Source organism: Tachysurus fulvidraco, chromosome 18 (genome assembly GCF_022655615.1).
Source record: "Tachysurus fulvidraco isolate hzauxx_2018 chromosome 18, HZAU_PFXX_2.0, whole genome shotgun sequence".
NCBI lineage: Eukaryota > Metazoa > Chordata > Actinopteri > Siluriformes > Bagridae > Tachysurus > Tachysurus fulvidraco.
The window spans coordinates 1,128,391-1,152,015 of NC_062535.1; the positions used below are offsets into that span (position 1 = coordinate 1,128,391).

At 43.5% G+C, this 23,625-nt stretch overlaps 3 protein-coding genes across 7 annotated transcripts; all 3 read right to left on the bottom strand.

Moving 5' to 3' along the window:
• Positions 1 to 500: 500 nt before the first annotated feature.
• smcr8b (Smith-Magenis syndrome chromosome region, candidate 8b) lies at positions 501 to 5,382 on the bottom strand. Of its 2 annotated transcripts, XM_047802769.1 has the most exons (3): positions 5,075 to 5,382; positions 2,550 to 4,959; positions 501 to 2,252 (listed from the first exon to the last, which is right to left on the bottom strand). In XM_047802769.1, the coding sequence occupies exons 1-3, from the start codon at positions 5,142 to 5,144 to the stop codon at positions 1,835 to 1,837; spliced, it is 2,898 nt and encodes a 965-aa protein (XP_047658725.1). In that variant the 5' UTR covers positions 5,145 to 5,382; the 3' UTR covers positions 501 to 1,834. The 2 variants fall into 2 exon arrangements, with proteins under 2 accessions (XP_047658725.1, XP_026998857.2); XM_027143056.2 differs by having other exon boundaries at positions 2,550 to 5,381.
• A 1,635-nt stretch (positions 5,383 to 7,017) lies between these two features.
• On the bottom strand, positions 7,018 to 16,005 carry mief2 (mitochondrial elongation factor 2). 2 transcript variants are annotated; one of them, XM_027143069.2, is made up of 5 exons: positions 15,872 to 16,005; positions 10,736 to 10,878; positions 10,312 to 10,471; positions 8,897 to 9,222; positions 7,018 to 8,532 (listed from the first exon to the last, which is right to left on the bottom strand). In XM_027143069.2, the coding sequence occupies exons 2-5, from the start codon at positions 10,868 to 10,870 to the stop codon at positions 7,744 to 7,746; spliced, it is 1,410 nt and encodes a 469-aa protein (XP_026998870.1). In that variant the 5' UTR covers positions 10,871 to 10,878; positions 15,872 to 16,005; the 3' UTR covers positions 7,018 to 7,743. The 2 variants fall into 2 exon arrangements, with proteins under 2 accessions (XP_026998870.1, XP_047658792.1); XM_047802836.1 differs by lacking the exon at positions 15,872 to 16,005 and adding an exon at positions 15,448 to 15,486.
• A 1,134-nt stretch (positions 16,006 to 17,139) lies between these two features.
• Positions 17,140 to 22,965, bottom strand: alkbh5 (alkB homolog 5, RNA demethylase). 3 transcript variants are annotated; one of them, XM_027142963.2, is made up of 5 exons: positions 22,843 to 22,965; positions 20,617 to 21,465; positions 19,863 to 19,943; positions 19,075 to 19,203; positions 17,140 to 18,566 (listed from the first exon to the last, which is right to left on the bottom strand). In XM_027142963.2, exons 2-5 carry the CDS (start codon positions 21,315 to 21,317, stop codon positions 18,380 to 18,382), a joined length of 1,098 nt encoding a protein of 365 aa, XP_026998764.2. In that variant the 5' UTR covers positions 21,318 to 21,465; positions 22,843 to 22,965; the 3' UTR covers positions 17,140 to 18,379. The 3 variants fall into 3 exon arrangements, with proteins under 3 accessions (XP_026998764.2, XP_026998756.2, XP_026998750.2); XM_027142955.2 differs by lacking the exon at positions 22,843 to 22,965 and adding an exon at positions 22,674 to 22,836; XM_027142949.2 differs by lacking the exon at positions 22,843 to 22,965 and having other exon boundaries at positions 20,617 to 22,268.
• Between the last annotated feature and the right edge of the window lie 660 nt (positions 22,966 to 23,625).

The following is a 23,625-nucleotide window of genomic DNA, read 5'->3' on the forward strand; positions in this document are numbered from 1 at the left end:
TGTGAAGTCTACAACACACACACTCTCATGTGAAGTCTACAACACACACACATACACACACACACACACTCTCTCTCATGTGAAGTCTACAACACACACACACACTCATGTGAAGTCTAACACACACACACACACACACACACACACTCTCTCATGTGAAGTCTACAACACACACACACACACTCTCTCTCTCATGTGAAGTCTACAACACACACACACACACACACTCTCATGTGAAGTCTACAACACACACACACACACTCTCTCATGTGAAGTCTACAACACACACACACACACTCTCATGTGAAGTCTACAACACACACACTCTCATGTGAAGTCTACAACACACACACTCTCATGTGAAGTCTACAACACACACACACTCTCATGTGAAGTCTACAACACACACACACTCTCTCATGTGAAGTCTACAACACACACACACACACACACACACTCTCTCATGTGAAGTCTACAACACACACACACACACTCTCTCATGTGAAGTCTACAACACACACACACACACTCTCTCATGTGAAGTCTACAACACACACACACACTCTCTCATGTGAAGTCTACAACACACACACACACTCTCTCACACTTACACACACACCAGTGTTTAATACAGTCTAGTGCTGAGCTGTAGTTTACACACTCTCTCTCTCTCTCTCTCTCTCTCTCTCTCTCTCTCTCTCTCTCTCTCACACACACACACACACCAGTGTTTAACACAGTCTGGTGCTGAGCTGTACTTTACACTCTCTCTCTCTCTCTCTCTCTCTCTCTCTCTCTCTCTCTCTCTCTCTCACACACACACACACACACACACACACACACACACACACACACACACATCCACTCATAATTCATCATCATTTTCTCTAAACATGCAGAATTAAAGTGTTCAGTATCATATCGTGATTTACACTGTACGCTTCTACACCTGCTCGTGAGGACACGTCTTTAATCAGCCAATCATGTAACAGCAGCAAAGACAAAACCTCCTGCAGATTCAGCTCAGGTGATTTGAGTGTTTCAGAAGCTGCTGCTCTCTAACAGAATGAGTCGCCTGGATGGAGGTGACAGGAAGGCTACGGTAACTCAAAGCCACTCTTTATAACTGTGGGGATAAAGAACACCTCCAGACACACAGAAGAGCAGGAGGCCACATCTGGATCCACTCCTGTCAGCAGCTGGAGTAGATGAACATCACCTGGCTTTAGTACTGGAACTGATGGATCCACACGGGTTCTGCTGCCACGTGATTGGCTGATCGGATATTCGGACGAAGTTACAGCTGTTCTTAATAACCTCAAGCAGGTTTGTCAAGTTGAACTAATTCGTAGTATTTAGTTTCACTTCCCTGAGCGGCGTCTGTGTGCAGACGTCTGTCCAGACGTCACACAGCACACGATATCTTACACGGTACCGAGTGTGCATTAAACGTGAGGATGCTGCAATGTGAGCTTTTCCCCAACACCACAAGCACATGTCCATCTGTTCTGGCAGTCAATAAAATAATCACAAGGATATGTGGATTTGGGGGCTTTAGGATTGCTACGTACACTGAGATTAGTGTGTTTCTCCGGCGGATGGAGAAATCAGGCCAGGAGTTCTCACACGGTTTGGAGCTAAGTCTATAATAAAATACTACACACCCTGTAGAATCCGACCAGGCAAAGATTAGACAGCATTAGGTCCGAGTTTTTTTGTTTTTTTTTTGCATTAATGAGTTTAAACAGTCTAAAAAGCAATAAATAAACAAACTTAAGAGAACTTTGTTATGCTAGGCTAGCAGCAGGATAGCAGTGTTTTGTCATTTTCAGTGTCAGATTTTGAAAACCGTGCTAGCGGTGTAGCTGAATCTCAGGACCGGGGGCGAGGTTCCTGTCACATGTTGTGTGATGAGGTCTGAAAGATAGCGGAAGATCTTCAGGTCATCGTTATGGAACTCTCCGAAGATGTGCTCAGGCCTGACCTCTACGCTCGGGTCGCTGGGATGCCGGAGCTCCCGAGAGAAGGTGAAAAGGAACGCTCTAGACACGAGCTGCTGGATTGTACTCTGTGCATACAGGAAGTAGGTGGTACCACGCATGGAGTGAGTCCTCGCATCCAACAACGGACAAATCAGAGAACCTTTATAAGCCGGGCAGCGTAAGGTCTTCTGGTCCACATCCAGTACGCTGAGGTAGCGACTAAAACGAACTAGGGAAGGAGGCATGCCGAGAGATGACGGAAAAGCCGATCTGGGGGGGGGAAAGGGTTACGTTAATAAAGGATTAATATTTACTATAGATATTGTTTTCGGTCACAATCAGTCGTTTAATAAAAACTTGAGGTTGATCAGAAATAAACAGTAACGATTTGGCATGAAGCTGAACAGCAATCCTCTGTATTTTATTCCTCTTTTACTAAGAAGTGAAAACGATTCTGATTGATACAAAGCTCTGACACTGGAGACTCCTTCCTGAAACTATAATACAATACTGATTCCTAACTTTACGCTGACGTGAGAACGTTTAGTCTCGGCTTTAAAAACGTACCTGTTGTAGCCGACGAGTTTCCAGGTTAGCAGGTCAGTGATCTGTAAAGCGCCGGACGTCCAGGGCTGGATGTTTTCTCTGCACCTCCCCAGATGTGGTGTATACATGGTAAGTGCTCTGACCATCTGTCTGACCGCTCTTTCCTCACTGCCCAGTACCACCACCGTTCGGCCAATCAACAAGCTATACACGGCGTGTCGAGCGAACGGAAACTGCCGTAAGAAATTCAGAGCCGCGTGTCCCAACCTGGCGCACTTTCTCCGACTCCTGGCGGCACTTTTTTCCCCACGGAAATCGAGAGACGGTGTAGATCCTGTGGAGCCAAGGCTGCGGTAACTGGTGCAATCTGACAGCTCATCTGGTGTAAATAAGAAAGGTCTGTCTTGGAAGGAGCCGTGTTCACTTACAGGAGACCGAGCACCAAAAGAACACAAATCCAAGCTCATGTCGGGTTCTGATGGGTTTATGACTAAATTAGGGCTGCTTGGGGAGCTCTGGGGAACCAGAACATCTTCAGCACTGTGCATACGATCATCATTCTGTTCTCCAGCATGCTCTGGGGTTTCCTCATAGATGGCAGAAGAGCACGAAGCCCTCAGATCGTCTGGTATGATCGAGTCTGTAAAGTTAAGCACCTCGATGCTATCCTCGCTGTTTGTCCGTTGAGTGACTACTGTTCTTTTCCGTCCTTCAGAAGACACTGATGGTCTCTGCAGAACCGTCTCCATGGCATAAAATGGAGAATGAGTTTTAAAGGACTTCTCTGTTGCTAGCACCTCGATACTCTCTCCACTGCTTATGCTATCCTTCATCTGCACACAAACCTCCTCATTCTTACAGTTGCCTTCCTTTGAGAAGTTTGGTGTCGATGGCGGTTCGTCACATGGTGAGGTCGGAACGGAGTCTGGTCCGTTCTGTCGGAGCTCGAGCCTGATTGGCACCATTTCCACACATGACGTGTAAGAGTCTAGACTTACAGGTTCGCTGTGTAGCGGAGAAACAGGAGGAAGCCGTGCCGACCGAGGTTGCAATCTGGATAACTGCTGCCCCACCTCTGCCTCCAGGTCACACACATCTTCAAATAGGAAATTCGTAGACTTTAGGTGACTGAGCAAGATTTGAGTCCGTTGCTTTGAGAGCAGGCGGCTATTGTCTCCACGAAAACTCCTCTCAATGGAGTGGAGCTGTTTCAGTGCCTGCTGCAGGAAGTACTCGTCACACAGCTCATCCAGGTTCTTCAGACGCTTGTCAAACTGTCGACACATGCTCAAGCTCACCAGTTGTGGCGTGTGTAATGGGGCATGTGAGCAATTGTTGCATTCCCCCTTTGATTCCGGGCTCCACAGCATGTTGGGGTCTAGATTAGAGTCTAGAGAATGAAAGGCATCATCTGGCTCATATGGTAGGAACTGTGGGTCTCTGAGCTTCCTGTTTGGGTAGGAGGTGATTTGTTTTAAAAGATCTCTGTGTTCCTGAATGGCTTTTTCCACATGAGCCAACTCCTCTGCTTTATTAGCCCACATGACTGACTTACATGCTGCACTCGGACCTTCCTTGGTTTCCTCGGGCTGCTCAAAGACTTGATCTTTTTCTGATTTGTTTTTATAAACCAAGTCACATTCTGGTTCATTTCCCCTTTTATCGGGTCCTGGCATTCTGTCGTTTCTGTCGACTTCCATAAACGACAGTCTACATCTTTCTTTCTCTTTCAATTCCTCTTCTGTTTTGGTCAGCAACATTCCACTGTTCCTGTTATCTTTATTTTCCCTTTCCTCTGTAGCTCTGCTATTCGTTTCCGTTCCCTTCTTCACACCAGCTTGGACTTTACTAAGCCCATCTCTGTTCATCTCCCCCAGCAGTATTAATCTAGTATATTCCAAGTCTGAGAGTTTTTTGTCCACTTCGTTGGCAAAGTTCTTCCTATTTCCAGTCTTCAGACACTCAGAAGCTTTGGAGAACATTGCAGATAGATGCCGAAAACGATGCATGATTTTTTCCTCTTCGGACGACACGTAGGCCATGCAGAACGGCCGGACAAACCCTCGGGCTTCCAGGTCATACAGTGTCAGATGGTGCACATAGGCATAAGCTCCTTCTCTAGAATCTCCCAGAACCACTTTAGAGTCTTCTACAAAGTTCAGTTTCGCATGTGTGTAACCGGCAGGACCAGCGAACGTGGTCTGGTAGTCTACTGACATTATCCTGAGCGAGAAGTGGTTCAGATCGAACGAGCCACATGCCGTGGTGTCCGGAATGGTTAGTAACGGCTGAGGACCAACTTGCTCGGAAAACTCTGATATAAGTATAAAATCCTTATTGAAGCTCACGCTGGACGTCTTTGACCACGGTGAGAAATCTTCTGAGTGTAGATACAGAGGAACAGACAGATCAGCTGGAAGTCCAAGAGATTCTGTGGATTGTTCCAGGAAATCAGTCTCTGTTGTGAAAGCCAATAAGTCTGGAGATCCAATCATGATGTTATTATAACTAGTTATTAGCCTACAGTGTATATAAACAGGAAGTACCTTTATTAGTGCAGTGTGTCGGCTCGTCTTCCTCCTGAGGATCAGTCACGTCTCCGGTGATTGTAAACATAACGTGTTGGATATTTACCGGATGAATGATTCGGATTCATTGCGTTTCCCTTTCGGTCAGGAACAGAGAAAAAGCTCCGGAGGATCAGACTTGTAGATCTGAAATCACACCGGGATCCAACTGCGACTCTGGTGAAGATCCGTGCATCACGTTTAGAAGTAAACAGCGCGAGGCGTCCGGTGACCAAACGTCGGTAACTGAAACTGGTGTCGTCTCAATCCACGTGACCGCACGGGAGGGGGGAGGTGTGTGTGTGTGTGTGTGTGTGTGTGTGTGTGTGTGTGTGTGTGTGTGTGTGTGTGTGTGTGTGTGTGTGTGAGAGAGTGTGGGTGTGTGTCACGGGAGGAGGGGGGACGGTGGTGTGTTTGACATTCAGGACTAGTGTACTAAACTCCCCGGTGCACGCGCCGGTGTGCACGAGCCGGTGTGCACTAATCTTGATTTGCTCTCGAGACAGAATTATTTTCCTGCTTACTCTGGATGAATAAGCATTTATTATTATTATTATTATTATTATTATTATTATTATTATTATTATTATTATTATTATCAGTGTTGTATAAAGTACTATAAAGCAAGACTCGAGTAAAAGTACAGGTATCAGACTAGAAAAAGACTTCAGTAGAAGTGAAAGTCACCTTTTAGAATATTACTGAAGTAAAAGTCTTAAACTATCTGATATTTACTGTACTTAAGTATCAAAAGTCATTTTCTGATATTTAATGTGCTTAAGTATTTGAAGTAAAAGTAAAAAGTAAAAAGTCAGTGATTTTCAGTAGGTATAAGATCAGGGGCAGTTCTAGGGTTTCATCTTTAGGGGTTTTATCCCTCAGTGAGAATTTAAAACAAGAAGAGTTTTATATTATATATTATATGACTACACAGTAAGCCAAAAGTTATGGACACCAAAATTTTATGCATGATGTAATGATGTCAGTCTTGAATCAGATCAGTTCATGTGTGTGTGTATTCTCTACAAACAGTGTGTCTAATGAATGACGTCATTAATAAACTAATATTCACAAAGACCAAATCAATAAATATTATTTTTATTTAGTATTGATCTTGCATTAATATTTAGTTTGTGCTACAACTCTGGTAATAAGAATAGTGACATTTCACTGCTTTTGGTTGCCCCCGTTATAGATAAACGCCCCCAGCTCTGACTGCGCGTGCACGCTGCGCGTACCTGTGCTTCTCCGTACAGCCTGCGGAGCGTAATACAATCTAGGAGCAGTGATACACCAAACCTCCCTTATTACAGTCACACACATTTCTGCTGACTTTATTTTGTAGTAACGAGTAACGAAGATGTTTAGTGGGAATATAACGGAGTAAAAGTTTACATTTTATCTCGGAAATGTTGTGGAGTAAAAGTGAAAGTTGTCACAAATTTTAATAGCGAAGTAAAGTACAGATACGTGACATTTCTACTGAAGTACAGTAACGACGTGTTTGTGCTCCGTTACATTACAACACTGATTATCATCATCATCATTACTTTTTATTATTTTTAAATAATGGAAACCCTGAATATCCACAAAAATCTTAGCAGTTGCTTAAAGTGAATAAAAGTTCAATTGAATTAAACCAACTTGTATATTTTCCTATTGTTGTTATTCACAACTAAAACAATCTGCTACAACTTTATTATTGTCCAGTAAATTCATCACCTTTTAACAATTAAAGAAAACCCTTTATAGCTAAGGGACCATCTACAAATTCCACATCGTTTTACGTTAAGAGGCTTTAAGCTAATTAACCCGCTAACAAGCCCTCAATGACATGACATGACAGCTTCTTAGGAAATAACACTGAACAATCACACAATTAGCATTCGAGACTTTTTAATTAAAGCAAAATCACCACCCGAGTCTTTATTCAAAATACTTTTTATTTACTTAATATAGATTTGCGGCTACATGATTTTCCAGCCCCTGGTTTGTTGTGAGCTGTAAAACACACACATTCGTATCTCACGCTGGGCGAGTGTGTCTCGGGTCTACAGCAGTTCACGCTAAAAATATCTGCTTTAGGTTCTGTTTAAATGCTATGGATTACTACCTGCTTTAAAGGTGCGGTTTGTAATTTGTACAGCAGTTTGTTAAAGTGCAATGCAAACAAATTCTCTAACAATCTCATGGCTACGTTCTCGTCCCGTCAGATCGCACCCTCCGTGACGTGACGGTGATGTCGTGCCTGAAGAAGAACCCAGACTTTAAATCTTTGTAGAACACGTTTTGGTGTTTATCTCCAGATAAAAGACGACACGAACGTCGGTTCTTCACAGTGTTCTTTATGTAGTAAGGACGAAGGAATCTGAAACTGTCCGTCTCTCTTCCTGCGATGAAGCGATTCAACATGTAACATTTACTTTTCCTATTGTATTTGTTGCTGTCCTGCAGGTTTGGGCTTATACAATTCTGTCCTCCTATTGGATGATTTCAAACACTTCGGTCAGAAACGTCTCTCGCCGACAGATTTGGTGTTGGGCATCTTTGGTTGCAGTGGCACTAAACCAGCTTCGGATAAAGTGAGCACATCACCATCAACTCACATGTCAAAAGATTGTGTGTGTGTGTGTTAGAAGCCCAGCACATTATATGAGCAGTATCTCAGGCTCGCTCACGGCACAGTAGAGCATGAAGCCCATCTCGTCGATGTCGTCCTCGGTGAAGCCCTGCAGAAGATTCACTGCAGGTTTAAAGTAACTGGGCAGGAAGCCCGTCTCCAGGTAGCCAATCAGCTCTGTGATGGCCTGCTGGAATCTATCAGCGAACGCAGACTCTGACCAATCAGACTCCTTCTCACTCATGTGCAGGATGAGGTTGCTGAGCTGTGCGCCGGTCAGTTTGTGGAGGGTGGGGCAGTTCCTACACACTGCCTTTAGCGTCTTGAGGCACTTCCTTCGAACGCCCGTCTCCCCTTCTGATTGGTCGAGGCTGGCCAGTCGAGCGGTTTCTCTGGTGTAGAAGCTCTGGTACCACACGTAGTCGAACGAGCCGGTGATTTCTGGCTGTGCCGTTAGCGTCATGTCCCCCAAGCGAACGGTCGGCAGAATGCTAATAAACAGCTGCTCTTCGTCAAAATGATGTCTACTTTCTCTTAGACCTTGTATTTCCAGCTTTAGGGCGGGAGACCCAAGCACCGGGCGCACCTCGCACTCCAGGGTTCCACTCAGTGATGGCCAGTTCATGGACTCTGTTATTGATTTGCGTAGTTGCTCAGCGATGAGCTGTGACGAGAGGTAGCCGCCGAGGAGGTGTCTGTCCCAGTAGCTCCGCCCACGGGGGAAGTACTCAAGGTTTTCTCGGCGTAACATGCAGTACTGAGGATGGCCAAGAAACGTGTCCTCTCCTGCTATCGGGGTCCACAGACTGGGTTCCAGCTACACACACACACACACACACACACACACACACACACACACACACACACACACATAAAATAACAGGTGGGTCAGGAATTAGGATACAAATATGATGTCTAAACAAACCAAAACCACAGCGCTGCTGATTTCTCGATTCTGATTGGTCAGCAGGTGTTGATTCATTATCTGTAGCAGTGCCACTGAAACTAGTCACAAGACAAATACAGTATAATTCCTTTAGTCACATGGCAGACGCTGTACTTAAAGCGTTCTATCCGAAGATGCTTAACGTTTATGGAAGGAGTCTCCGGTGCCGGAGGTCCTGTAGATGTTCCCTGTAACCTTAAAGTTTGTGCTCTACAAAAGGACTGAGACCTGCTACCTGTAGTGGAACCAGCAGGCAGGCATGATCTGCCCTGACCACCTGCAGGTTGTCGAGCAGCGACCCCGCTAACGTCATCTCCCCCCGGGGCATGTCAGGGTGTTTGGAGAGCAGGAAAGCCTGGATCTCTGTAGCGATGTCTAGCGCCCTCTGTTGAGCTCGGGACACTTCGCCCGCGGACAGACACACACGTGTTCGGTAATACTGCTCCAGTCGTTCTGAGAAGGTCGACACACACAGGTCTAACCGTCTGCGTGTCTGAGACACGTCTGAGCTGGGCTTCTGAGTCTGAGATTGGCTCTGAGTTGCAGACTGAGACAGGTCAGCTGGGGGGGGGGGGGAGTGCGTGGGGGGGGGGCAGAACAAAAGGAGAAATGATTGTCGTCCATCACACTGCATACTGACCATCTGCTTTAAAGTGAAATATATTTATTCCACACACACACGTGCACCCACACGTGCACCCACACACACACACACACACGTGCACTCACACACACACACACACACACACACACACACACACACACACACACACACACACACACACGTGCACTCACACACACATACACACACGTGCACCCACACACACACACACACGCACTCACACACACGTGCACTCACACACACGTGCACTCACACACACACACACACGTGCACTCACACACACACACACACGTGCACTCACACACACACACGTGCACTCACACACACACACACACACGTGCACTCACACACACACACACACACGTGCACTCACACACACACACACACACGTGCACTCACACACACACACACACACGTGCACTCACACACACACACACACACGTGCACTCACACACACACACACACACGAGCACTCACACACACACACACACACACGTGCACTCACACACACACACACACACACACACGAGCACTCACACACACACACACACACACACGTGCACTCACACACACACACACACGTGCACTCACACACACACACGTGCACTCACATGCACACGTGCACTCACACACACACACACGTGCACTCACACACACACACACGTGCACTCACACACACACACACACGTGCACTCACACACACACACACGTGCACTCACACACACACACACGTGCACTCACACACACACACACGTGCACTCACACACACACACACGTGCACTCACACACACACACACGTGCACTCACACACACACACGTGCACTCACAAGTGCACTCACACACACACACACACGTGCACTCACACACAAACACACACACACAAACGCACACGTGTGCACTCACACACAAACACACACACACACGTGCACTCACACACACACCCCCTCTGGGACTGAACATGTCCAGCACACGCTCTACTTCAGACCTGTTTGTTGTGAGAAATTCTCAGCACTCCGTGTGCTACACACCTTTCTTGGAGGCTGCAGGAATTTGTTTTATCACCACACCCTCGATGCCTTTCTGCAGCAGTTTAGGGGAGGAACTGACCAGGCTTAGATCCTCCCAGCTGTCCGTCATCTTCTTCTCAGGATTCTCTTCGTCAGGAGGCCGACCGGCACGTTCGATCAGCTGGAACGTTTAAAATAAGTCAGCAGACAAGAAAACACTCCAGTCTTTGTGTTTTGGTTTCTCACTAACACACACACACACACACACACACACACACACACACACACACACACACACACACACGTAATTAAACATGACTAAATAATCATTAGTTCTCATTAGTTCACTAGTGCAGTTGAGAAACCTGCTGATTAATAACTTATTTACTAGTTTTCACACATTCACCTGCAGTAACGTCACCAACACGGTTATAAGGATCCTCACCTTTTTCACAGCTAATGTAGCGATGCCTAGGACGGCGACACCACCCACTCCGAGCACCAGTCGGGCGTTGGCCAGCAGGAAGTCAATGATGGCGCCGATTCCATCTTCACCCCGTCTTTTACTCGAATAATACATGTCTCTGTCTGCAACAGACCAAACATAACCAGCAAGATTCAGCAAAAATCACAGTACAGTGACATCTACAGTACAGTGACACATCTACAGTACAGTACAGTGACATCTACAGTACAGTGACATCTACAGTACAGTACAGTGACATCTACAGTACAGTGACACATCTACAGTACAGTACAGTGACACATCTACAGTACAGTGACACATCTACAGTACAGTACAGTGACACATCTACAGTACAGTGACACATCTACAGTACAGTACAGTGACACATCTACAGTACAGTACAGTGACACATCTACAGTACAGTGACACATCTACAGTACAGTGACACATCTACAGTACAGTACAGTGACACATCTACAGTACAGTACAGTGACACATCTACAGTACAGTGACACATCTACAGTACAGTGACACATCTACAGTACAGTACAGTGACACATCTACACTACAGTGACACATCTACAGTACAGTGACACATCTACAGTACAGTACAGTGACACATCTACAGTACAGTGACACATCTACAGTACAGTACAGTGACACAACTACAGTACAGTACAGTGACACATCTACAGTACAGTGACACATCTACAGTACAGTACAGTGACACATCTACAGTACAGTACAGTGACACATCTACAGTACAGTGACACATCTACAGTACAGTGACACATCTACAGTACAGTACAGTGACACATCTACAGTACAGTGACACATCTACAGTACAGTACAGTGACACATCTACACTACAGTGACACATCTACAGTACAGTGACACATCTACAGTACAGTGACACATCTACAGTACAGTACAGTGACACATCTACAGTACAGTACAGTGACACATCTACAGTACAGTGACACATCTACAGTACAGTACAGTGACACATCTACAGTACAGTGACACATCTACAGTACAGTACAGTGACACATCTACAGTACAGTGACACATCTACACTACAGTGACACATCTACAGTACAGTGACACATCTACAGTACAGTGACACATCTACAGTACAGTACAGTGACACATCTACAGTACAGTGACACATCTACAGTACAGTGACACATCTACAGTACAGTACAGTGACACATCTACAGTACAGTGACACATCTACAGTACAGTACAGTGACACATCTACAGTACAGTGACACATCTACAGTACAGTACAGTGACACATCTACACTACAGTGACACATCTACAGTACAGTGACACATCTACAGTACAGTACAGTGACACATCTACACTACAGTGACACATCTACAGTACAGTACAGTGACACATCTACAGTACAGTGACACATCTACAGTACAGTGACACATCTACAGTACAGTGACACATCTACCTACAGTACAGTGACACATCGACAGTACAGAACGTGACACATCTACAGTACGTGACACATCTACAGTACTTGACCACATCTACATTAACAGTACAGTGACACATTCTACAGTAAGTTAACACATCTACAGTACAGTAACGTGACACATCTACAGTACCGTACAATGACACATCTACACTACAGGTGCACAATCTACAGTACAGTGACACTCTACAGTACAGTGGACACATCTACATACAGTAAAGTGACACAATCTACAGTACAGTAATGACACATCTACATTAACAGTGACAACATCTACATACAGTACAGTGACACATCTACGTAACAGTGACACATCTCAGTACAGTACAGTTGACACATCTACAGTTTCATTGACACATCTACAGTACAGTACAGTGACACATCACAGTACAGTACAGTGACACATCTATACATACATTGACACATCTACAGTACAGTGACACATCTACAGTACAGTACAGTGACACATCTACACTACAGTGACACATCTACAGTACAGTGACACATCTACAGTACAGTGACACATCTACAGTACAGTACAGTGACACATCTACAGTACAGTACAGTGACACATCTACACTACAGTGACACATCTACAGTACAGTGACACATCTACAGTACAGTACAGTGACACATCTACAGTACAGTGACACATCTACAGTACAGTGACACATCTACAGTACAGTTCCCCTACTACAGTACAGTACAGTTACCCTTCTACAGTACAGTACAGTGACACATCTACACTACAGTGACACATCTACAGTACAGTGACACATCTACAGTACAGTACAGTGACACATCTACAGTACAGTGACACATCTACACTACAGTGACACATCTACAGTACAGTACAGTGACACATCTACAGTACAGTGACACATCTACACTACAGTGACACATCTACAGTACAGTACAGTGACACATCTACAGTACACTACAGTGACACATCTACAGTACAGTACAGTGACACATCTAGAGTACAGTGACACATCTACAGTACAGTGACACATCTACAGTACAGTGACACATCTACAGTACAGTACAGTGACACATCTACAGTACAGTACAGTGACACATCTACAGTACAGTACAGTGACACATCTACAGTACAGTGACACATCTACAGTACAGTGACACATCTACAGTACAGTACAGTGACACATCTACAGTACAGTACAGTGACACATCTACAGTACAGTGACACATCTACAGTACAGTGACACATCTACAGTACAGTACAGTGACACATCTACAGTACAGTACAGTGACACATCTACAGTACAGTGACACATCTACAGTACAGTGACACATCTACAGTACAGTACAGTGACACATCTACAGTACAGTGACACATCTACAGTACAGTGACACATCTACAGTACAGTACAGTGACACATCTACAGTACAGTACAGTGACACATCTACAGTACAGTACAGTGACACATCTACAGTACAGTGACACATCTACAGTACAGTACAGTGACACATCTACAGTACAGTGACACATCTACAGTACAGTGACACATCTACAGTACAGTACAGTGACACATCTACAGTACAGTGACACATCTACAGTACAGTACAGTGACACATCTACAGTACAGTACAGTGACACATCTACAGTACAGTGACACATCTACAGTACAGTGACACATCTACAGTACAGTACAGTGACACATCTACAGTACAGTACAGTGACACATCTACAGTACAGTACAGTGACACATCTACAGTACAGTGACACATCTACAGTACAGTGACACATCTACAGTACAGTGACACATCTACAGTACAGTGACACATCTACAGTACAGTACAGTGACACATCTACAGTACAGTGACACATCTACAGTACAGTGACACATCTACAGTACAGTGACACATCTACAGTACAGTACAGTGACACATCTACAGTACAGTACAGTGACACATCTACAGTACAGTGACACATCTACAGTACAGTGACACATCTACACTACAGTGACACATCTACACTACAGTGACACATCTACACTACAGTGACACATGTACTCTACTCTACACTGGAGCATTTTCCTCCTTAAACACAGGATTTGTACTGAATTCCTTTGTTAAAACATCTTTCTACATTCATTATTCATTATTTAATGTATTTTAATTAGATCAGTGAATTTAGACTGACCACACACACACACACACACACACACACACACACACACACACACACACACACACACACAAGATCATGTCCATGACAAGTGACATCACATGCTAAATTTAGTGCCTCCACCTGCTGCTTTATCAGATCACTCTCTCTCTCTCTCTCTCTCTCTCTCTCTCTCCCTCACTCACTTTGGACAATCATGATAACATGCCATGTTTTTAATATATACATACAATATAAAAGGTGTTTTTGCATTTTAAAATATTCATTTAAAATATTTCAATACAGAGAAAAGTGTACAGCTTCTGATATTAATGATTCAGTGTTATAGATATAACTGGGTGAACTGACTGTAACCTGGAGACAAATATCACATGAACGATTTGTGTTCATTAACATCATGACAACTAGATAATGACTGATCAAGTGAATGCATTTACAGCTACAGTACTGTCAGAGCTGCTGGTACAATAATCACCACTGGACCAGTACACAGTCCAGCACGCGCGCGCGCGCGCACACACACACACACACACACACACACACACACACACACACACACAGTCCAACACACACACGCACACACACATACACACACAGTCCAGCACACACACACACACACACACACACACACACACACACACACATCCATCACTTTACCAGCACACACACACACATCCATCACTGGACCAGCACACACACACATCCATCAATCACTGGACCAGCACGGTCCAGCACACACACACACGGTCCAGCACACACATACAGTCCAACACACACACACACACACACACACACACACACACACACACACACACACACACACACACACACACATACATCACTGGACCAGCACACAGTCCAGCACACACACGATCCAACACACACACACGATCCAACACACACACGGTCCAACACACACACACATCACTGGACCAGCACACGGTCCAGCACGCACACACACTCACACTCACACACACACACACACAGAGAGAGAGAGAGAGAGAGAGAGAGAGAGAGAGCAGGTCGTGTATTATTGTATAGAAATAAAATACCAAAATAAAAAGGTTCCCCTTCCAGGATCATAGCAGCTCCTATAATCATGATCAAAGACATCAAATATATTTCTGCTGTTAAATAATGATCATTTCTGTAAGACATGTTGTGTAAGTTTATGTTCCTATCTTTCTATACTAATATATAGAGTATAAGTGTAATTCTACAATGTCTGTAACACCTGAAGTCTCAGTGTAAAAGTTAAAGTCAGTTAAACACAAAAACAAAAGCAGTTTGAGGACAAAATTCCACACAGAAATGATGTATATTTAACCCCAAAGCTACATGCTACATGCTACATAACGCCTCCGATGTTGTTGTTGTTAGCCTCGTTAGCTCTCTTGCTAACTACTTTGCTGATACTCGAGCGTTTAGCTTTATATTATTATTATTATTATTATTATTATTATTTTTGTATCTTACCTTTAAAAACACTTTATTATTAATAAATCAAGCCGAGAATCAGCCTTTAAACTTGGCGTCATGACTCGAGGTCATTTCGTGCATTTAACTAACTAAACTAACGTAAACGAGATCAACAAGCAGCGATGATTGGCTCAGACTGTTTGATTGCAGTGGTTTTACACCAATAAGAGGCCAGGTTTTTATGACGTCATACTTGTAGCCCAATCACCGTGCAGGCTTTGTTGTAGCCCGTAGTAGTTCAAGACGTGACGTACGTGACGGTTTCGTGTTAAAGGGAAGGTCCTAAATCGCTATTTTATTTTAAAAGTTTTAAAAGTGACGTTTAATAAAAAAAAAAATCAGATTATAGATTAAACTTTATTATTGTTAAAGTATTGTGGAGCTCCATGAGACTGAGCTGTTACTATAGCAACGATGATGTATTTAAAGGAGCAGATTAAAGTGTAATAAACAACTGCAGGAGGAAGCTGAAGGGTTTTATTCCCCTTATATCACAAGTACATCACAGTTTTGGACGTGTTACAAAAGGTCCCTGTTATAAAGTAATGCAGTCTCTCAGTATAAACAGTCTCTCAAAGTGCAGTATAAACAGTCTCTCAAAGATAAACAAATAAAACCATTTCATGGTGGCACGGTGGCTTAGTGGTTAGCACGTTCACCTCACACCTCCAGGGTTGGGGATTCGATCCCCGCCTCCGCCTTGTGTGTGTGGAGTTTGCATGTTCTCCCCGTGCCTCGGGGGTTTCCTCCGGGTACTCTGGTTTCCTCCCTCGATCAAAAAGACATGCATGGTAGGTTGATTGGCATCTCTGGAAAATTGTCCGTAGTGTGTGAGTGAATGAGAGTGTGTGTGTGCCCTGTGATGGGTTGGCACTCCGTCCAGGGTGTATCCTGCCTCGATGCCCGATGACGCCTGAGATAAGCGGTAGAAAATGAATGAATGAACCAGGTCATGTTCCTGACAAACCGGAAACCCCTTAAAGCCCGAGCTGCTTTACATAAGCGCTGACACTGGAGACTCCTTCCATATTAAAAAAAGTTTAACACACAAAAAACTTCACGGATCAACAATGATTTTTTTAATGTTTCTTCCTTATAAGTCACTTCATATGGAACCAACAGCATGTAAGAGCAGCACTTGCATATAATCTGCCATTTATCATGGAGCTGAAAACAACGCAGTAGAACGGAATAGAAAACGAACCTAACGTTTATTTATAACGAGCTTCATAATGACTTTAGAACAGAATCACTGACCATTCAGATTTTTTTTTAAATCATATTTTATTTCGTTTCAGGTCTGTACATTTTTGCTGCAAAAATACCCATCTCATTAAAGTGAGCCACACGACAAGCTTTTCATGTCATTGTCAAAATAGATTTTTTTATTTTATTTTTTTTTACACACAGGGAGAAATTCAACTCAATTTAACTCAAACTCATGTCCTGCGTAACTTTACAGCTCACCCTGAAGGGATTTTTTTTTCCAACAACAGAACAAATGAAATACTTAAATGATCTTTCAGCTCTAGCAGAATACTGACTTGAAATTCATAAGTGTCTAATTCTTTCCTATAAACATGTGGCATTTCATTATACTGCCAAAAGTCACCCAGTAGCGGGAGCTCTGAAACCCCACAGAGTCCTAAATAAAGTCCTTCCTCTGTTCCGTCAAAACAAAACAAAATAAAGCAATGAGAACAGCACAATATAGAAACACTGCCTCATGATATCATACTTAACCGATTATTTTTGCACATATCTGTACGCATCACACATTTCCGTGCATCACTTCTGCACTGCTCGTCTAACCAGGTAATGCGTCGGTACCTTTTCCATGTAGACCATGTGTTTCTTTGGTACACGTTATCATTTAAAATGAATGTCATGAACTGACCAAAGTGATCACGATGATGAAGTGTGACAGTTGCACACGACTCACGTGGCTCACTGACGTTGCTCTGTTTAAACACCGTACAGTTATCAGGTAACTTGTTCAGTAAGACGACATCGTAGTGTTTGACCTACGACACAATTCTGTAGAATTAAGAACGCAATGAGTCATAGATGACAACGGTATCGACGCATCCCTGTCAATCACTCTGCACACGCACGCACACGACGGCTCGTGAACTGACTCACGTCTTCGGACACGGACAGTTCCTTCGCAGGTAGATAATACTGAGGAGACGCTGCTTCCAAAGTTTGTATTAAAAGGTGCTGGAAATGAATTAACAGCATAAAGCAGATCATATTTAAACCTTTAAACAAAACAAATTGTTTTGATTGTGTTACTGCAGAGTTTTGTTTTTATTCTGCTGCTATAACAAGTGGATAACGAGGTCAAAAACTAAAATCTCGCACTACTCACACACCCCTTCTTACAAAAGCATATAAATAAAACACACCAGCGGTAACGCCGTGCTGTCCTCCCGGAGCCTGTCCCATACTACACACTGATGTTTACGACGTGTCTAACAGTCAATAGTTAAAGGTCAGAGGTCTTCAGTGGCGTCTCATCTTCACTCGGCGAGATGAAGTGTGTTCAGTGTGGGACGAGTGTGATGACGTGTTCACCACTCTTCTCCACGAGTTCTCTGAGGCGCCGTCATCGTCGTCGTCACCGTGACGACTCGGCTGGAGGAGGAGCGAACGCCTCTGCTGTTCTTTATCCATCTCTAATATACGAGGCCTGAGAGACAGAGAGAGAGACAGAGAGAGACAGAAAGAGGGAGAGAGAGAGAGACAGAGAGAGAAGTTACTCTCTCTTTATCAGATTACAGCTTTTTATGTTATGTTTAAATTAGTTCCTGTTGTCACTGTTCGAGCAGCTACAAACATTCAGTCCCTAACCAGACTCTCTATATCCCCCTCCCTCCCTCCCTCCCTCCCTCTCTGTCTCTCCCCCTTCCTCTTGGTCTCTCTCCTTCCCTGTCTCACCCTCTCTCTGATTCTCTGCCCCTCTGTCTCTCCCCCTCCCTGTCGGTCTCTCTGTCTCTTTCCCCTCCCTCTCTCTCTCCCCCTCGGTCTCTCTCCCTCTCTCTGTCGGTCTCTCTCCCCCTCCCTCTCTCTGTCCCCCCAATCAACCAAAAAACTCCACATGTACTTTTTTAAATCAGTTTCCACACACACACACACACACACACACACACACACACTTGTACGCACGCACACACTCTCGATGTCACACAATCACTCGCCTGTGTGCAGCATCTGGGTCTGCTTTGCGGTGTGAGCGCTTTGCTTTCAGCACGTGTCGTCGCTCTGAAGTGGGACTGGAGAAAGGGCTGAGAGACGTCGTGTCCAGACGAGGGGCATCTGGTCTCGTCCTGAAATCAACCAACCAACCAATCATGATTCCTGATCTTAAATCCCTGACAATAATGTTTGACTTTAAATGTCCATGTTTTGTCCCGATGCTGCAGCTTGTAACAACTTTATTTTTTAATGTTAATTTACTTTCACATTTATTTTTATCTTTTAATTTGTACAGCACTTTCAGCTGCCATGTGTTTTAAACACTGCTCTGTAAAATACAGATTAGTATTTAGTTCGTTATCAAGCTACATGGTTTTTTATTTCATCTGCTGCTGAGGTTCATAATAAACTAAACAAACATCTCTGGGTTTGTCATCATTAAGGACACAAGCATAAAGTCTTAACCATCATTGTTTATTATATTCATTTTTAGCAAGCGATAATTTTCAGGGTCTATAAATCGTTCTGATAAAAAAAATCTTGAAACAAATATAATGAAGAAAAAAAAAAGCAAAAACCTTAAAAATGACTTAAAAAGCAACCTAAAGTTGAAAGGCAACTGAAAAATAAACACTGAAGTCGATGAATGATTTATCTTTGGAGTTTTTATGTTTTAACCTGTAACTCAGACCCCAGTGTTTTTATGTTTTACAGTTTTCTCCACATCGGTATTTGGAGTGAATGATTTTAGTCTTTAATGCTGTAGAGAGTGAAGTGTTTATTCACTCACTTCCTGAGGATGATGACTGCTCTTCGCTGCTTGATGTCCTGAGGCCGGATACAGTGTGTGATGTCATCTGCAGCGTAGCCACTGAAATAAGAGCAGATGTAAAGCAGCAGGATTACGCTGGGGGACGCGAGCTTTCTGCTTCACAGGGTTTATATAAATATACAGAAATGTACAGTGTGATGCGGTGTGTAAATCTGCACGACTTTAACCCCTTGTTTCATTACTAATGAACGCGAGTGATGCGGCGGCACTTTAGTGTTTCAGACGGTCCACCTCACGACTACCGGCAGCATCGGGATCAACATTTTTAAACATCAATAACTTGTTCAGGTAAACATCACCTAAAAATATACTTCACTTCCAGCACACAGTTCTCACACACACACACACAGACACACACACACAGACACACACACACACACACACCTGGTGCACATGGCAGCTTTAACAACAACTTCACACTCTGAATGTAACTGAAACGTGTTAAATACTCATCAGAGACGTGGAATAACACGTGAGAATGTCATCTGATCATAGGGGGATAAATACATACAGATTGTGAACTATATTTATATCTAATAATAATCTTGAATTTTTTATTCTGTCAATTCTTTTTCTTTTATTATTTTTTTTCTTTTATCATTCCTTATGTTTACCTTCTGCTCTGTGTTTATGTTCTGTAAAGCTGCTTTGAGACAAAGTCTATTGTAAAAAGTGCTATACAAATAAACTTGAATTGAATCCACGTGTTTACCTGAGTAACGTGACGCTGCCGCGCCGCACCGGGAGACACAGCACCGGCTCGGACACGCGGATCGGTTTGAACTGGAACTTACAGCCGAAGCAGAGCGCGCTGTCACTGAAGAACGACACGGACACGATGGGACGCTCGAAGATGTGGATGGGATCCACGTGGGACACGATGCAGCCGCCCGGTCGGTAGTCGTTAATCACGGCGCTGTTCACGAAGCCCACCGGGATGATGCCCCGAGCCACCAGGGGCTCGATGACCAGCTCGTTCACCCAGGACGGGATGTCGTCCACCTCGCCTTTAGAGTAGAGCCGCTCCTGCCCCGGGCCGCGCTTCTCCAGCTGCGCTCCGTACGTGTAACCCTCACCGAAGAAGTACTTGTTCCGCAGCGGCGCGCGGTCCACCGTGTGCTCCCGGTACAGCCCGCGGTCCCCTTTAGCCACCACGTCGTCGATGTTCGCCTCAATGCGAGCGCATTCCTCAGGGGTAAAGACACGTGCCTGCGTGATGCCGCTCTTCACTTTGATCACCTCCGCTGCGCGCGCCTCCTCCTCCTCCTCCTGCTCGCGCGCGTCCCCGGAGTCGCGGCGCTCGCGCTTCTTAACACCGCCGTGTTCGGGAACCTTCGTGATCTTGTGGTTCTCCCTGTGAGGCGTCATCGACTTCAGCTTGTCGCGCAAATCCGTGAAGCCGCTGGCTGACATTTCTGCTCGTGTTCGGTTGTGTAGAGAGCGAGATTTCCGCGCTGCAGTGATTTAAAGCCCCGTTTATGTTCCCATGATCACGGACACGGCGGTGCGCGTGCCACACTAATGCAGCCTTCACGAGCTCCCTCAATTCCGTCACTTCACACTGTAATTTTTTTCCAGATGCATTTATTAGTTAACACTGAACTAACTAACGTAGTTTTACTGTCATTTACATTCAGCTCCAAAGGTTACACAAAGTTAATCACACGATATAAAACGTGTATAAACAACAATAACACGTTTCTGTAGTTTACGTGCTTTACAGAGATCATACACGCGTCTTAGTAACTGCTGTATAACGTCTAGGTTGGAGTTTCACCAGAAATCCAACAGCTCCTGAACGCATCATAGAGACGTGTGAGTTACACAAACTAACTGTCAGCTACACAAAGACTGAGCTACACAAAGACTGAGCTACACAAAGACTGAGCTACACAAAGACTGAGCTACACAAAGACTGAGCTACACAAAGACTGAGCTGCACAAACAGACTGTCAGCTGCACAAACAGTTAGCTACACAAACAGTTAGCTACACAAACAGTTAGCTACACAAACAGTTAGCTACACAAACAGTTAGCTACACAAACAGTTAGCTACACAAACTAACACCACACAAATTAACAGCTACACAAACTGTGAACTACACAAACTAACAGCTAGACAAAGACTGAGCTACACAAACAGACTTTTAGCTACACAAACTCACAGCTACACAGACTGTAAGCTACACAAACTAACACCACACAAACTGACTGTGAGCTACACAAACAGTTAGCTACACAAACTAACACCACAAAAATTGAGCTACACAAACTGTAAGCTACACAAACTAACACTACACAAACTGTGAGCTACACAAACTAACACTACACAAACTAACACTACACAAACTAACACTACACAAACTAACACTACACAAACTGTGAGCTACACAAACTAACACTACACAAACTAACACCACACAAACTAACACTACACAAACTGTGAGCTACACAAACTAACACTACACAAACTGTGAGCTACACAAACTAACACTACACAAACTGTGAGCTACACAAACTGTGAGCTACACAAACTGTGAGCTACACAAACTGTGAGCTACACAAACTGTGAGCTACACAAACTAACACCACACAAACTGTGAGCTACACAAACTAACACTACACAAACTGTGAGCTACACAAACTGTGAGCTACACAAACTAACACTACACAGGTGAATATTATGTAGCACAGAACGCACAGTTTGTTGTTAATGAGCTATGTACTGTAACACAAAGTGACTAGCATGCTAACTCGGCTAAAGCTAACCCCTCAGCAGCAGCAGCAGCAGCAGCACAACGCTACAGTCGGTGCAGTAACATGGAACAGTGCCTTTAATCCACACCGCCGTAAAAACACAACAAACCCCAACAGCAGCACAGATGGGATTAACGGGAATATCAGCACGCTTGGTAACGGTTGTCGTAAACACGCTTACCGTAAAGACGTTTCTGTACTGCGCATGCGTTAGGGAGTCTAGGCACGGGAACGTGATACCGAGTAAAAGGTGTGTTCATTTCGACAGCAATATGCGCAGCATCAATAGTCACGTATCATGGCACTAAATTCACAAAGACTTTATAGTTTCAGTGAGAAAGTGTTGCTGTAAATGTAGATTATACAGCTGAAAGACAACAGAAATCACGTGTTAGAGGAAACGTCGGGCCACGTGTGCAATTCTGTCTAATAACCGTCCAAGTCTTTAACGTATCTAATTTAATGTGCGCAGGATTGAGTAAAAAAGGGGCTTTGTTAGATTATTATTATTATTATTATTATTATTATTATTGTTGTTGTTGTTATAATTACTATTATAATTATTATAATTATTATTATTATCATTATTGTTATTATTATTATTATTATTATTATTATTATCATCATTATTGTTATTATTATTATTATTATTATTATTATTATTATTATTATTATTATTATTATTATTATTATTATTGTTGTTGTTATAATTACTATTATAATTATTATTATTATTATTATTATTATTATTATTATTATTATTATTATCATCATCATTATTATTACTCTTGTTATTATTATTATTATTAGTATTATTGTTGTTATTATTGTTAGTATTATTATCATCAGCATCATCATTATTCTTGTTATTATTATCATCATTATTATTATTATTATTATAATTACAACAACAATAATAATAATAATAATTATAATTATCAGAATTAATTAATTAATTTTAAAA

What these genes read in the sequence shown, in the direction of transcription:
- smcr8b (XM_047802769.1), bottom strand. Translation starts at nt 5,144, where the DNA reads ATGTTTACAATCACCGGAGACGTGACTGATCCTCAGGAGGAAGACGAG. An exon ending in GACACACTGCACTAATAAAG is followed by an intron (nt 4,960 to 5,074) that starts GTACTTCCTGTT and finishes AACAATCCACAG; the next exon opens with AATCTCTTGGACTTCCAGCT. An exon ending in AAACTCGTCGGCTACAACAG is followed by an intron (nt 2,253 to 2,549) that starts GTACGTTTTTAA and finishes TCCCCCCCCCAG; the next exon opens with ATCGGCTTTTCCGTCATCTC.
- mief2 (XM_047802836.1), bottom strand. Translation starts at nt 15,478, where the DNA reads ATGATCCTGGAAGGGGAACCTTTTTATTTTG. An exon ending in TCCTGCAGCCTCCAAGAAAG is followed by an intron (nt 9,223 to 10,311) that starts GTGTGTAGCACA and finishes CCCCCCCCCCAG; the next exon opens with CTGACCTGTCTCAGTCTGCA. An exon ending in GCCTGCTGGTTCCACTACAG is followed by an intron (nt 8,533 to 8,896) that starts GTAGCAGGTCTC and finishes GTGTGTGTGTAG; the next exon opens with CTGGAACCCAGTCTGTGGAC.
- alkbh5 (XM_027142963.2), bottom strand. Translation starts at nt 21,317, where the DNA reads ATGTCAGCCAGCGGCTTCACGGATTTGCGCGACAAGCTGAAGTCGATG. An exon ending in GGCAGCGTCACGTTACTCAG is followed by an intron (nt 19,944 to 20,616) that starts GTAAACACGTGG and finishes CTCTTATTTCAG; the next exon opens with TGGCTACGCTGCAGATGACA. An exon ending in GACCCAGATGCTGCACACAG is followed by an intron (nt 18,567 to 19,074) that starts GCGAGTGATTGT and finishes TCTGTCTCTCAG; the next exon opens with GCCTCGTATATTAGAGATGG.